This window comes from Macrobrachium rosenbergii, chromosome 13 (assembly GCF_040412425.1).
Source record: "Macrobrachium rosenbergii isolate ZJJX-2024 chromosome 13, ASM4041242v1, whole genome shotgun sequence".
Classification (NCBI taxonomy): domain Eukaryota; kingdom Metazoa; phylum Arthropoda; class Malacostraca; order Decapoda; family Palaemonidae; genus Macrobrachium; species Macrobrachium rosenbergii.
The window spans coordinates 40,953,913-40,967,503 of NC_089753.1; the positions used below are offsets into that span (position 1 = coordinate 40,953,913).

Consider the following 13,591-nt stretch of genomic DNA (forward strand, 5'->3'; position numbering starts at 1 on the left):
AGTTTCCAAGGGCTCATGCAAGGTGTCTCATTCTGGGTTATTTAAACTGGAAGTCTCAACCTTGATTTTTCATTATGGGGTTCTCAACTGGGGTTTTCAGTCTGGGTATTGCAGAGGGGTTCCAAGGGGTTATAGAAGGGTTCTTAACCTCGGGTTCACAGAAGGTTCCCAGTCCGGGGTACTGTTCTCAGCCTTGGTAGATGTAACTCGTCCAGTCCATTTTTGTCAAATAGATCTGTGAGAAGCCATTGGTTCTAAGGTGTGCACCAGTCATTCATTCCAAAGATTTTTGCTCGTTCACATCTAACGGTAAAAAACAGTATTTACAGACCGCTCAAAAGGGAAAAACCCCAAATTCTTGGATTCACTCTCCCCTTGCTATTCACCCATTAACCCAGAGGTAAATGGATACTTAGAGCTTAGCTAGGAGTCAGAGGCAAGGAAGAAGGAGCTGGCCATACTACTACAGCATGTTTCTCCACTAGACCTGATCCCAATGCCATTTGATAGGATGGAACTCTCTGGATTAAATTTTCACAGCTGCTGTAAAAGCAAAACTTAAAAAAGAATCGTTGAGCAAGTTTCAGAAAACATCAGAAGAACCTTGTAAATGAACAGTCCAGCAGTCCAGAGTGTACATAAGATTCAGCACAGGCCTCTTGAGTCTGGGATCAGCATTTTGTTTCAAGGGCTTCGCATAGCACTTGATTACCAATTAAGAATGTATGCCACAAAAAATCTCATTCATCATCGAATATCCTGTGTACCATATAAATCCACAAACGTGAATTGTAAGAAAAAGCACCATGGCCGAAAGTATTGTCAATTTGTAACATGTATGTACACATAGAGATATTCAGTGATAGTTTTTTCATAAAAAGCCTCTTGCGTGTATGCATGTGCATACACTTTTTTCTCCTTTCAGGATACACGGCTCTCATCCTTTCATCGAAGGCTGGTCACACGGAGACAGTGGAATACCTTCTCTCGCAAAACGCAAGCGTCCATCTTCGATCCAACACAAGTATGATTATCAATGTTCATTCGCGGCAGTTATGAGATAATACCTTTTATTTTCTTTCACTCACTCGTTTAATATCTTTTCGTGTCTCGTAATTTACATCTCTCTTCCTTTCTCTCGTTGTCTTTTTATCATCATTGCTTGACGGCATTTACAATTTCCCTTTTTTTTCCACCCTATTCGTTTCAGACGACAGCGCGCTTATGTGGGCAGCTTATTACAACCATCTCGAAATTGCCAAGATGCTGATCAACGCGGGTATTAACGTCAATTATGGAGATAACCAAGGTAAATGAAGTTAGCTGTTTCAAAATGCCACAGAACCTTGTGCGGTGAATCTCTAAATTGCGTGTTCCAATCCGTAACGCATCGTCTTAAGGGCACCAATTTGGTCAACCGGTTTCCCTCTTATGAAGCCCGTTATGGCTTCGTGTTCCAGATGAACATTTGCTTCATCAGAGTCAAAGATTAGAACAGAATATAGCATTAGGCCAAAGGCCAAGCGCTGGGAACTGTGAGGTCACTCAGCGCTGAAAGGAAAATTGAGAGTAAAAAGGTTTGAAAGGTGTATTAGGAGGAAAACCTCGCAGCTGCACTAGAAATCAGACGTTAAGGAGGGTGTCAGACGTTAAGGAGGGTGAAAGTAAGATTGAAGGAAGAGAATATGAACGGGGTACAGTAAAAGGAATGAAAGGGGTTGCAGCTAGGGGCCGAAGGGACGCTGCAAAGAAACTTAAGTGATGTTTACAGTGCACCGCATGAAGTGCACTGACTGCACTACCTCCCTACGGGCTTTGGAGACATGTTTTGTAAAGTGACGCCCATGGGACCACGATCCCTACTGAGTTAGGCCGTCGACTCATTTTGAGTCATGATAGTACTAACTAATGATTTCATTGCTTGTACCAGTATGAATAACTAATGATTTCATTGCTTGTACCAGTATGAATAACTAATGATTTCATTGCTTGTTCCAGTATGAATAACTAATGATTTCATTGCTTGCACCAATGTGAATAACAGAGTAAATCAATCGGTTTCCCTCGACGAGAAATGATCTCTGATGAGGAGGCTTACTGTCTATATTTCTGTCTAATCCCTTCTATGTTCCTGTCTTATCATCTCCTCTTCAGGTTAGACGACTCTCATGGGCGCTTCCGAAAGGAAGTCTTACTATCTACAGTAAATTCCTGTCAAGATTCCTTTCTAAATTCCCGTCTAAATTCTTTTCTTAAGTTCTCTTCAGGTTAGTCACCTATTGTGAGAGCTTCCAAAGGGAGGGTTCACTGTCTAAATTCCTGTCTATATTTCTGTCTAATTCCTTTCTATTTCCTGTCTTATGTTCTCCTCAGGCTAGACACTTCTCATGGGAGCTTCCGAAGGGAAGGCTTACTGTCTAAATTCCTGTCAAAATTTCTGTCTAAATTCTTTTCTTGTGTTCTCCTCAGGTTAGACACTTCTCATGGGAACTTCCAAAGGGAGGGTTCACTGTCTATATTTCTGTCTAATCCCTGTCTTATGTTCTCCTCAGGCTGGACACTTCTCATGGGAGCTTCCGAAGGGAAGGCTTACTGTCTAAATTCCTGTCTATGTTCCCGTCTATATTCCTGTCTTTGTTCTCCTCAGGCTGGACACTTCTCATGGGAGCTTCCGAAGGGAAGGCTTACTGTCTAAATTCCTGTCTAAATTCCCGTCTAAATTCCTGTCTTATGTTCTCCTCAGGCTGGACAGCTCTCATGGGAGCTTCTGCTCAAGGTCACGTCGAAATGGTTAAGTTACTACTCGGACATTCAGCTAACGCAAGCCAGCAAAACGTGTTTGGTAAGTCATTGAAAGCTAAAGTGTGCATTTATTTTTTATTGTTCATGTTAATTTTTATCAGTGCAATATGACTGTGTCTTTGTTTTAAGTATTTTCGATATATTTAACAGATATGATAAAACTGAGTGTCTCATTTGATGTTTTCGTTATTTTTTTAACAAGCCTATAATGTACAAACAGTACTGTATGCACAGTGTATTGTGTTTTAGGATGAAAAAAAAAGCCCAGCACTGTATTGATTTTATATCATACTGAACTTAAATAGACATGAAGAGTACAGTACACAAATTACAGACGTTTCAACATACAAACAGCCATCCGGAACGTAACTCGTATGCAAGTAGGGTGGTGTCTGCACTGATGAAGGAGATCGAAAGTGTTTTGAAAGAGGAAAGCTCATGTAAACTTCATTTCCAAGTGCCTTCTTACTGTGTTAACTGTGCCTGTCAAACGCTGACGTCACGGCGGCATAACTCGCTTCACATTTTCTCACCTGACCTTTTTCAGGACACACTGCTCTGACCTTGTCGTCTGCTGTCGGCAAGGATGACGTATCGGATATATTAAGCAACAGCGATGTGTCTCTAATAAATCAGCAAGATAGCAAAGGTATTGTATGTTTAGTTTTTTATATATATATATATATATATATATATATATATATATATATATATATATATATATATATATATATATATAAAATATGCAGGGAATGTAAAGCACTGTCATCTCTGTCTTTACTTTTCTCTTCATTTTGGTGACAAATCCCCATCCTTTCCTCCGCTGGACGATGTATTTTTAACAAATATAATGAGTTTTTTCAATTTTCTAATAAAAAACAGGAATAATGATGAAAATACTTAAGTAGATGTAGATTCATAATTCATATGCATTATCCATTCATTTTGTCATTTTTCAGGATTATTAATTTATATTGAATCTGTCATAAATTATATTTATTTGAACTGAAATGACTTACTTAACAACTTAATTATTTTGATGTTTTTTTATTCATGTATTCAGTATTATCAACTTTATTCCTATTAATTTATTCAGTCGTGTCAACTTTCTTCTTATTAACTTATTCAGTCTCGTCAACTTTATCCTTATTAATTTATTCATTCTTGTCAACTTTATCCTTATTAATTTATTCAGTCTTGTCAACTTTATCCTTATTAATTTGTTCAGTCTTATCAACTGTATCCTTATTAATTTATTCATTCTAGTAAAATTTATCCTTATTAATTTATTCAGTCTTATCAACTTTATCCTAATTAATTTATTCATTCTTGTCAACTTTATCCTTATTAATTTATTCAGTCTTGTCAACTTTACCCTTATTAATTTATTCAGTCGTATCAGCTGTATCCTTATTAATTTATTCATTCTTGTCAACTTTATCATTAATTTATTCAGTCTTGTCAACTTTACCCTTATTAATTTATTCAGTCTTGTCAACTTTACCCTTATTAATTTATTCAGTCTTGTCAACTTTACCCTTATTAATTTATTCAGTCTTGTCAACTTTATCCTTATCAATTTATTCAATCTTGTCATCTTTATTCTTATTAACTTAATCAGTCTTGCCAACTTTGTGCTTGTTAACTTATTCAGTCTTGTCAATTGTACCCTTATTAATTTATTCAGACTTGACAACTTTCATTACTTCAGTTCAGTGACGACAGTTTCATCGTCGTCATTCTTTTAATGGGAATTATTTACATACAAATAGCATTCTCCCGCCTTCAGGTATGACGCCCTTCGTGCAAGCTATAGTCAACAACCAGACCTATGTCTTCAGGGTCCTCGCTTACAAGTGTCCAAATATTTCCATACCTGACAGCACAGGTAATTACAGAAGACATGGGACATGTCTGTGACACCCTTCTCTGATGGCAGTGAATCACTAAATTTCGCGTAAGAGAGAGAATACATATACATATATACTGATATACTGTATATAAAGTTTCATATATGTTTTAATATTCAATTCACTACACCTTGGGGATAATTTACACAGTTTATATATATATATATATATATATATATATATATATATATATATATATATATATATATATATATATATGTATTATATATATATATATATATATATATATATATATATATATATATATATAAATATATATATAAACGATGTAAATTCTCCCCAAGGTGTAGTGAATTGAATATTAAAACATATATGAAACTTTTATATACAGTATATCAGTACATATATATATATATATATATATATATATATTACTGTATATTTCTGAATGCAAAAGAGTATTATTTATCATGTGTTCCTGTTATGGAGTTTTCACATAGCTGTTAATACTGAACTTCTGTAAAAAAAAAAGAAGTAAATAATACTTAAGCATCCACAAAAAAGAGCGGGAGGGTATGCCCCACTTTTTGTTCAGTTGCACTCATCACTTCCCACTCTGCCGGACAATTAGCTCTGCCCTATCCTACAAAGGATAATAGTTAAGCTTATATGTTTATGTATGTATTTAATGTATTTCCTGACCCCCTAAAATTTGATATTTTTTTTATTTTATAGGTCAAACTGCGATGGACTATGCCGTGCAGCTTCAGAATCAGTATATGATAGACCTGCTGCATGGTGAGGATCATAATACTTTTTTGTAATTCAAACTATATATATATATATATATATATATATATATATATATATATATATATATATATATATATATATATATATATATATATATATATACATATACTGTATATATTATCATGAATGGGGTCCTTCGGAGAAGGAACAAGGAGGGTTTCTTTTTACTTAGGACTGCCCAAGATGCCAAAGGGAACACCCAGACGTAATCAAAAGGGAAGAAAATGCAGGACTTACCTTTATTTTGCCCTTAATTAAATCAGGAAGGGAAGGTCGCCAATTGGAATTAGAACTCTCTTTACCCTACATGTATTTATTTGCAGAAAGGAAGCAAGGCAAATCTGATAGGCTGATGATACAGCATTTAAGATCAAAAAATAAAAAACAAAAGGGGTAAGTCACAGGGTAAATGCAATCGATTTCTGCAAAGAATTATCTTGTATGCAACGGGTACGGCTGCCAGACTGCGGACCAGGGAATGCTTGCAATATCGTAATGGCAGTCTTTCAAGGGGATTTGAGGCACAGGCTAGCGAAACTGGACCGGGATATTCGATCTCCTGGAAGAGAATTACAGAATTAGCATACACTTGTATACAAAATCAATTCTCCCTCGTTACTAAACAATGCACCATGGAGGAATTGATTAACTAGCTTTAATTAGCCCGAGTTAACACTATGGAGGGAGTAGTTTGATAATGTTCTTGATGCTTTACTTAAACACAAGGCAAGTCAAGGGCTGGTTATGGGCTGGTCTTTGCAAACAAAGGGAAGGCAAGAAGTGGAATGGAAATGGCGAAAATCTTGGAGAAATAAAGAAAAGAATTTCACTAGAATGAACAGAGTGGAACTGGCGAAAGACTGCTTTTCAGACATACCTTCTCATGCTTATATGAGCTCCTAAATAAGCCTTCGAACTTTTAGAATGAGCGTCATCTGTTGCCAGTCAGGGTTGAGAGGAAGCATGGACTTCCACTTCTCACTAAGGCCAGTGCGTCTCTGTGGTGGCTAGTGTTTTTTGCGTGGGCGCTTGGGCGTGTGTTTGCATATACGCGAGCAAGGCGAATCTGAAAGCACGTCATTAAGCCAGTAACAAGGTCAAGGGAAAAGAGGCCTTATAGTCTAAGGACCTAAAGATAAGTTAGCAGCCTTCCCTTCGAGAGGCCGACGTCTTTAATAACTATAACCTCCCTAAAACCTACGCCAATAACATTACCCCAAGTGGGGGGAAAATTTAGGAGTGTTCTTTAGCAGGGGGCTGTGAAGAGGGGGCGTCTATTGTCCTGGCTTGTCTTGGCATTTCCTGCAGACTGGTTTGGAATGTGGAAAAAGTGTAGTCTGGGGTTAAAATGAACGATAATTCTTTTCCCCGCCACTACGAGGGGCCCTTATATTCAACTAAGAGAGATATATTTTTATGTAGAAAATTAATTTATTCCCTAAAGGGAAGAATGGAAATACGTGAGAATATATACAGTATATACTGTATATATATATATATATATATATATATATATATATATATATATATATATATATATATATATATATATATATATGTGTGTGTGTGTGTGTGTGTGTGTATCTATATATATATGTATATATATATAATGTACACATATATATATGTATCTATCTATCTATCTATATATATATATATATATATATATATATATATATATATATATATATATATATATATATATATATATATATATATATATATATATATATATATATATATATATATATATACGATAAAATACAAGATTCAGTAAATCCCTGCAAAGCACGAAAATTAAATTTATTGAGCTTTCAAAAGGGCCATCTACTTTCCTTCTCAGCAAACAACTGATTAGAATTTTAAACACGGGTGCAAAAAGGTTTATAAAACAATAGACAAAACAAGAGAATTACCATCACAGTTTTAACGGCTAAAAATAAAAAAAAATAATTCCCGCGGTTGTATTTACATCTTAACAAATTACCTACGCTTGTTTCGTGTTAGAGTGTTATTTAGAAATATATCTAATTTAAAATTGCTTTCATAAACGTTAAGATTCTTAGAGTTTTGAGTAAGATAGTTTCAACAAAATTTCGTCTGTGTGCGTCCGGCATTGTTACCAGACACCAGTGTGTCAATATTATCAAAACATGTAAGATGGATATCCTGCCACGTGTCTTTCAATGGCATCTCTATGTTCCCGTTTCCTCCATTCAAAAGTCTAATAGATTCACCCTTATAAACCTTGTTGCAAGTCGTACATGGTAAATTATACATATGAGGCTGCTTTGACTCAATTTTCCAGATCTAGCCAATTCTCCAGTGTTACCAACAGTTTTCCTCTTCATTGGTCTTGACATTTATTATGTGTAATCAGCAATGCTGTTCTTCGTCAGTCTTGAAATTTCTGAAGTGTTACTAACAATGTACTTTTTCAGATACAAAAAATTTTAAAAGGTTATTGATATTCCCATCTTCAGTGTCGGTATGTCTCAAGTGTTACCAACAGTGTTCCTTTTCCAGTCTTGACATTTCTCAAGTGTTACCAACAATGTTCTTTTTCCAGTCTCGACATTTCCCAAGTGTTACCAACAACGTTCCTTTTTTCAGTCTCGACATTTCTCAAGTGTTACCAACAATGTTCTTTTTCCAGTCTTGACATTTCTCAAGTGTTACCAAAAAATGTTCCTTTTTTCAGTCTCGACATTTCTCAAGTGTTACCAACAATGTTCTTTTTCCAGTCTCGACATTTCTCAAGTGTTACCAAAAAATGTTCCTATTTTCAGTCTCGACATTTCTCAAGTGTTACCAACAGTGTTCCTTTTTTCAGTCTCGACATTTCTCAAGTGTTACCAGCAATGTTCTTTTTCCAATCTCGACATTTCTCAAGTGTTATAAAAAAATGTTCTTATTTTCAGTCTCGACATTTCTCAAGTGTTACCAACAATGTTCCTTTTTTCAGTCTCGACATTTCTCAAGTGTTACCAACAGTGTTCCTTTTTTCAGTCTCGACATTTCTCAAGTGTTACCAACAATGTTCCTTTTTTCAGTCTCGACATTTCTCAAGTGTTACCAACAGTGTTCCTTTTTTCAGTCTCGACATTTCTCAAGTGTTACCAACAATGTTCCTTTTTTCAGTCTCGACATTTCTCAAGTGTTACCAACAGTGTTCCTTTTTTCAGTCTCGACATTTCTCAAGTGTTACCAACAATGTTCTTTTTCCAGTCTTGACATTTCTCAAGTGTTATCAAAAAATGTTCCTTTTTTCAGTCTCGACATTTCTCAAGTGTTACCAACAATGTTCCTTTTTTCATTCTTGACATTTCTCAAGTGTTACCAACAGTGTTCTTTTTCCAGTGTCGACATTTCTCAAGTGTTACCAAAAAATGTTCCTTTTTTTCAGTCTTGACATTTCTCAAGTGTTACCAACAGTGTTCCTTTTTTCAGTCTCGACATTTCTCAAGTGTTACCAGCAATGTTCTTTTTCCAATCTCGACATTTCTCAAGTGTTATAAAAAAATGTTCTTATTTTCAGTCTCGACATTTCTCAAGTGTTACCAACAATGTTCCTTTTTTCAGTCTCGACATTTCTCAAGTGTTACCAACAGTGTTCCTTTTTTCAGTCTCGACATTTCTCAAGTGTTACCAGCAATGTTCTTTTTCCAATCTCGACATTTCTCAAGTGTTATCAAAAAATGTTCTTATTTTCAGTCTCGACATTTCTCAAGTGTTACCAACAGTGTTCCTTTTTTCAGTCTCGACATTTCTCAAGTGTTACCAACAGTGTTCCTTTTTTCAGTCTCGACATTTCTCAAGTGTTACCAACAGTGTTCCTTTTTTCAGTCTCGACATTTCTCAAGTGTTACCAACAATGTTCTTTTTCCAGTCTCGACATTTTTCTTCAAGTGTTACCAAAAAATGTTCCTTTTTTCAGTCTCGACATTTCTCAAGTGTTACCAACAATGTTCCTTTTTTCAGTCCCGACATTTCTCAAGTGTTACCAAAAATATTCATCTTCCTCAGTCTCTTCGTTTCTCATGTCACTAGAAATATTCTTAGTGATTACTCCTGACATTTCTCAAGTGTTACCACCTTTGTTTATCTCCTCAGTTATGGAAAACCCGAGGTGTTACCGATTTGATGTAGAGTACCACCAGAACGATCCCGTCTACCAAAACTGCGAGCGCCTCATCTGCCATTGTACTGGAGTTTGGAAATCCACGGGAATAATAGACGAGGAATGTGGTGAGTTTCTGATAATTTCTTTCACGTTATTCTTAGTATGTATGGTGAAATTAGGACCCGGAACCCTATGTACAGTATGGCCACATAACACGTAACTTTCCAAGAAAGAGTTTTATACCCCAATGGAGGACAGGATTCATATGTAAACATTGTTATTAAAAGCCATCATTTTACTTAACCTTTTACATAACAATCCCTATCGATTTTTGTGATGTTACTGTATCGTGTTAAAAAAAAAAGGCGTAAATCAGACTCAGTGAATGCTATGAAAACAATTCTGTCTAACCCAGACCCGAATTCTTCCCAAATTCTAACCAATACTTTGAGATAATATTTCATAACGAAACAAAGAGACCTATGTGAGTGCATAACGCATTGACTGATTCGTTTATTATTATTATTATTATTATTATTATTATTATTATTATTATTATTATTATTATTATTATTTTTGGTAGGTTTACAGCATTTATAATATTTATAACATTTCCAAGGTGCCTATTAATGCCGTTTACTTGCGCATGCGCTTCTAAGACCTCCTTTTCCATCCTTTCTAACCAGGCAAAGGCAGGAGACAGATAGTGTCGATGCAGAGAGCGGTAAGAGGGAGAGTATTCGAACAAGCTTCGCGAATTACAAGCTAAAGAAAGATGTTCAGGCGACTTACCCACCCGCCAATTTTGGAGCGACGGACCAACTTCCATTCGAGACCTTTGATGTTCGTGATCATTTTTAATCCAAAATTCCAGAGTAATGTTAAATTCAAATTGCTTAATTTTATTGATATCTTGCACTTTTTAAGTTTTCATTAGAGGTTTTTTTTGTGTTATGTAGTATTCAGAGATAGACATTGTCAAGTTACTGTTGTTTGGATTACTTAGTGCTTTAATTATTGATTTTTTGAGGTTATAAGAAAATTTACTTCTTTCAGCTATAAGGATACTAGCTTCAGTTGACCTCTTCTAATGTAAGGGAATGTATACCAGTGCTTCTAAACAAATTTCAGTTAACTGAGAAAACCACTGATGCAGTGTCACTGATATTTTACTATATATTATTTCCTGAAGATCGCTGATTACGTTGATGGTCAGTCTTTGGGTTGTGTTGTTATTATTTATTGGCCCCATGAATAAGCGAGTAATGAGCTTCCTTCATTACCAGATTGATACCATCCTACTTAAGTGAATTATATGAATCGTTACATTGTCAACTGTAGTACATATTAAGCCAACATAAAAAGAAGTCATACTCTTATTCAACCTCATTTTTAATATCTAACTTCCATTTTCAACTACAGGGGCGTTTCTTCGTAAGAGGAACCCTGTAAGGAGGGTAGTGCCGTCAGTGCACCTCACGTGGTGCACTGTAGGCATTACTAAAGGGTGTTTGTGGCATCCCTTCGGCCCCTAGCTGCACCCACATGTTATTCTTTTACTTTACCTCCATTCCCTCTTCCTTTCTTTAGTCTTGCTGTCTAATCCTTCGGGCCAGTCCTAGGAAAACTGTTAATCAGCTCAGTGGTCTGGTGAAACTAAGGTACACTCAACTTGTCCAACATCTCTGACTCCCTCTTTTCACTGTCTTAAGCTCTGAAGGCAGAAAGTGCCCCAGTGCTTGGCTTGACAGCCTAAATTTCACAAATCAGTCAATCAATTTGGAAAAGGGCTGGCTCAGATCAAAAGGTGAGGAGAAAATGGGCTCCTGAAGAGGTTACTTTTTAAAAGTCTGTATGGATTGCGTGTCATTTAATTTCTTTCTGAGCTCTGAGCCACTCTACGAGAGAGAGAGAGAGAGAGAGAGAGAGAGAGAGAGAGAGAGAGAGAGAGAGAGAGAGAGAGACCAAAGCTTGTTACCATTAATCGGTAATATCTAAAACGTGCATGCAGTATGCCAAATGATGCATGTATGTATTTTTAGTCGGTTTATGATGCAAAGTCAACCTTTCTTTAGCTTTCCCAGACTTTCACTGCTCAGAAATATTACAGCAATGTTTCCCAATGATTTTTTTTATATAAATATAGGAAAGCAAAAATCTCAATGGAAAAAGCAAGCTTCCCTTCAGTCTATAAATTATCTAGATCTGACTTATGTCAAATTCATACGTGAAGAGACATAAGCTGACTTTAATCAACTTTAGCATTAAGTATGTTAGGTCAGTATTTTATCTATTTTCGAAATACTCGATGACAGGAGAGTATGAATAAAAAAAAAATAAAATAATGACGGAAATTACTCTATATTCGAAAGTTATATCTTGTTAATATGAAGGAAAATTCCATGAATTACAAACCCCAAATAATCAATTGGTAAATACTTAATTAGGGAATTAAATGTCAGTATTTTATGGTAATGATCAAATAAACACTGTCGGAAAATTGAAAGATTGGGATGAACACTTGAAAAAGATGCTGATAAATTTGGTATTTCATAGCTGGAAAAAAAGAAAATAATGATCTAAAGAGCATGAGGGCCTCTCTCTCTCTCTCTCTCTCTCTCTCTCTCTCTCTCTCTCTCTCTCTCTCTCTCTCTCTCTCTCTGCTACTCTGAAGTCTGAACTTAAGAAACAGCTAGTGTTGGGGTTACGCCTGAGTGGGAAAGACCTCGTACCTTGTGTTTCTTGTAAAATGCAATTATCGCCAAAGTGTCTATTGATATGGGTGTGCAAACAAACCTAGAATGAAGTTGAGATTTCATACAAATAGGTGATTAAGTATCAAAACGCATTATGAAAGGATTCGTGAAATATTTTGTGACAACTCGCGAATGTCGTTACCAAACAGAGTGGGTCGTTTCATTGTGTGGATAAGTAGCTGATTGTTCATCCTCGAAATTGCGCTTATTTTTTGGGGTGATTAATTAAATAATCAGAACAGATGCAGCATAAAACTCGGTAAGTACATGAACATCAAAACATTGTTTTCCTGCCATCTTACTGATTCTTGATTAATGAAGTTTGAACATTTCAGGCTGAACGTTTAATTTCTTCCGTGATTTAACACCTCTAGTCAATTTCTTTCACTGGCACGGAATCTGCTGACGATGAAATGTTGGGCATCTAAGAAATGTACTCTTTCATATATCTATACATCTCATGAGACAATTATGGATAATTCAGGTGCAATAATACCTACTTAAAAAAAAAAGGACATACATTGATTCACATGAACGAAATCCCACCCGTCTTTGTCCATTGAGACTATGAACCATAAACTAGAATACTGTAACAAAACAAGTTGCGTGACTGAAACACCGATATTAATGTCAGCGTCATGAAAAGGAACCATTTCTTCAGGACTGGCAAGGATGAAGTGGGCGAATTACGCTCTAGTTTTAGGGAGGGTAATAACTATTAAGTTTTTAATAGATATGCGTATTCAGCCGGATACAACAGTGGTGAATACACTCATTAGTAGTTTCTGTATGCAGGCACAGTACCAGAGTGCGAGGTTAAGTATACCTTAGTTTAATCAGACCACTGAGCTGATTAACAGCTCCTCTAGGGCTGGCCCGAAGGATTAGATTTATTTTACGTGGCTAAGAACCAACTGGTTACCTAGCAACGGGAGTTCCTCGCAGGGATAGTGGGTTCCGTTCTCAGCTAGCACTCTGCTGGCCGCGAGTTCGAATCTCCGACCGTCCAATGAAGAATAAGAGGAATTTGTTTCTGGTGATAGAAATTAATTTCTCGCTATAATGTGGTTCGGATTCCGCAATAAGCTGTAGGTCCCGTTGCTAGGTAACCAATTGGTTCTTAGCCACGTAAAATAAAATCTAATCCTTCGAGCCACCCCTAGGAGAGCTGTTAATCAGCTCAGTGGTCTGGTTAAACTAAGGTGTACTTTACTTTTTTTACCTAG

The 13,591-nt window shown here is 36.1% G+C and overlaps 2 protein-coding genes across 4 annotated transcripts in view; both read left to right on the forward strand.

The window, feature by feature from the left end:
- The window catches only part of LOC136844679 (ankyrin repeat domain-containing protein 29-like), a 24,889-nt gene extending 13,913 nt beyond the window's left edge, over positions 1-10,976 (forward strand). For both annotated transcript variants that reach the window (XM_067113927.1, XM_067113928.1), the window contains exons 8-15: positions 926-1,024; positions 1,211-1,309; positions 2,744-2,842; positions 3,350-3,451; positions 4,592-4,690; positions 5,409-5,471; positions 9,600-9,734; positions 10,296-10,976. In XM_067113927.1, coding sequence (XP_066970028.1) covers positions 926-1,024; positions 1,211-1,309; positions 2,744-2,842; positions 3,350-3,451; positions 4,592-4,690; positions 5,409-5,471; positions 9,600-9,734; positions 10,296-10,378 — 779 coding nt within the window. In that variant the 3' untranslated portion in view covers positions 10,379-10,976. The remainder of the gene's footprint in view (positions 1-925; positions 1,025-1,210; positions 1,310-2,743; positions 2,843-3,349; positions 3,452-4,591; positions 4,691-5,408; positions 5,472-9,599; positions 9,735-10,295) is intronic.
- A 1,342-nt stretch (positions 10,977-12,318) lies between these two features.
- The window catches only part of LOC136845226 (carbohydrate sulfotransferase 14-like), a 30,190-nt gene continuing 28,917 nt past the window's right edge, over positions 12,319-13,591 (forward strand). For both annotated transcript variants that reach the window (XM_067115301.1, XM_067115307.1), the window contains exon 1: positions 12,319-12,624. In XM_067115301.1, the coding sequence (XP_066971402.1) occupies positions 12,608-12,624 (17 nt within the window). In that variant the 5' untranslated portion in view covers positions 12,319-12,607. The remainder of the gene's footprint in view (positions 12,625-13,591) is intronic.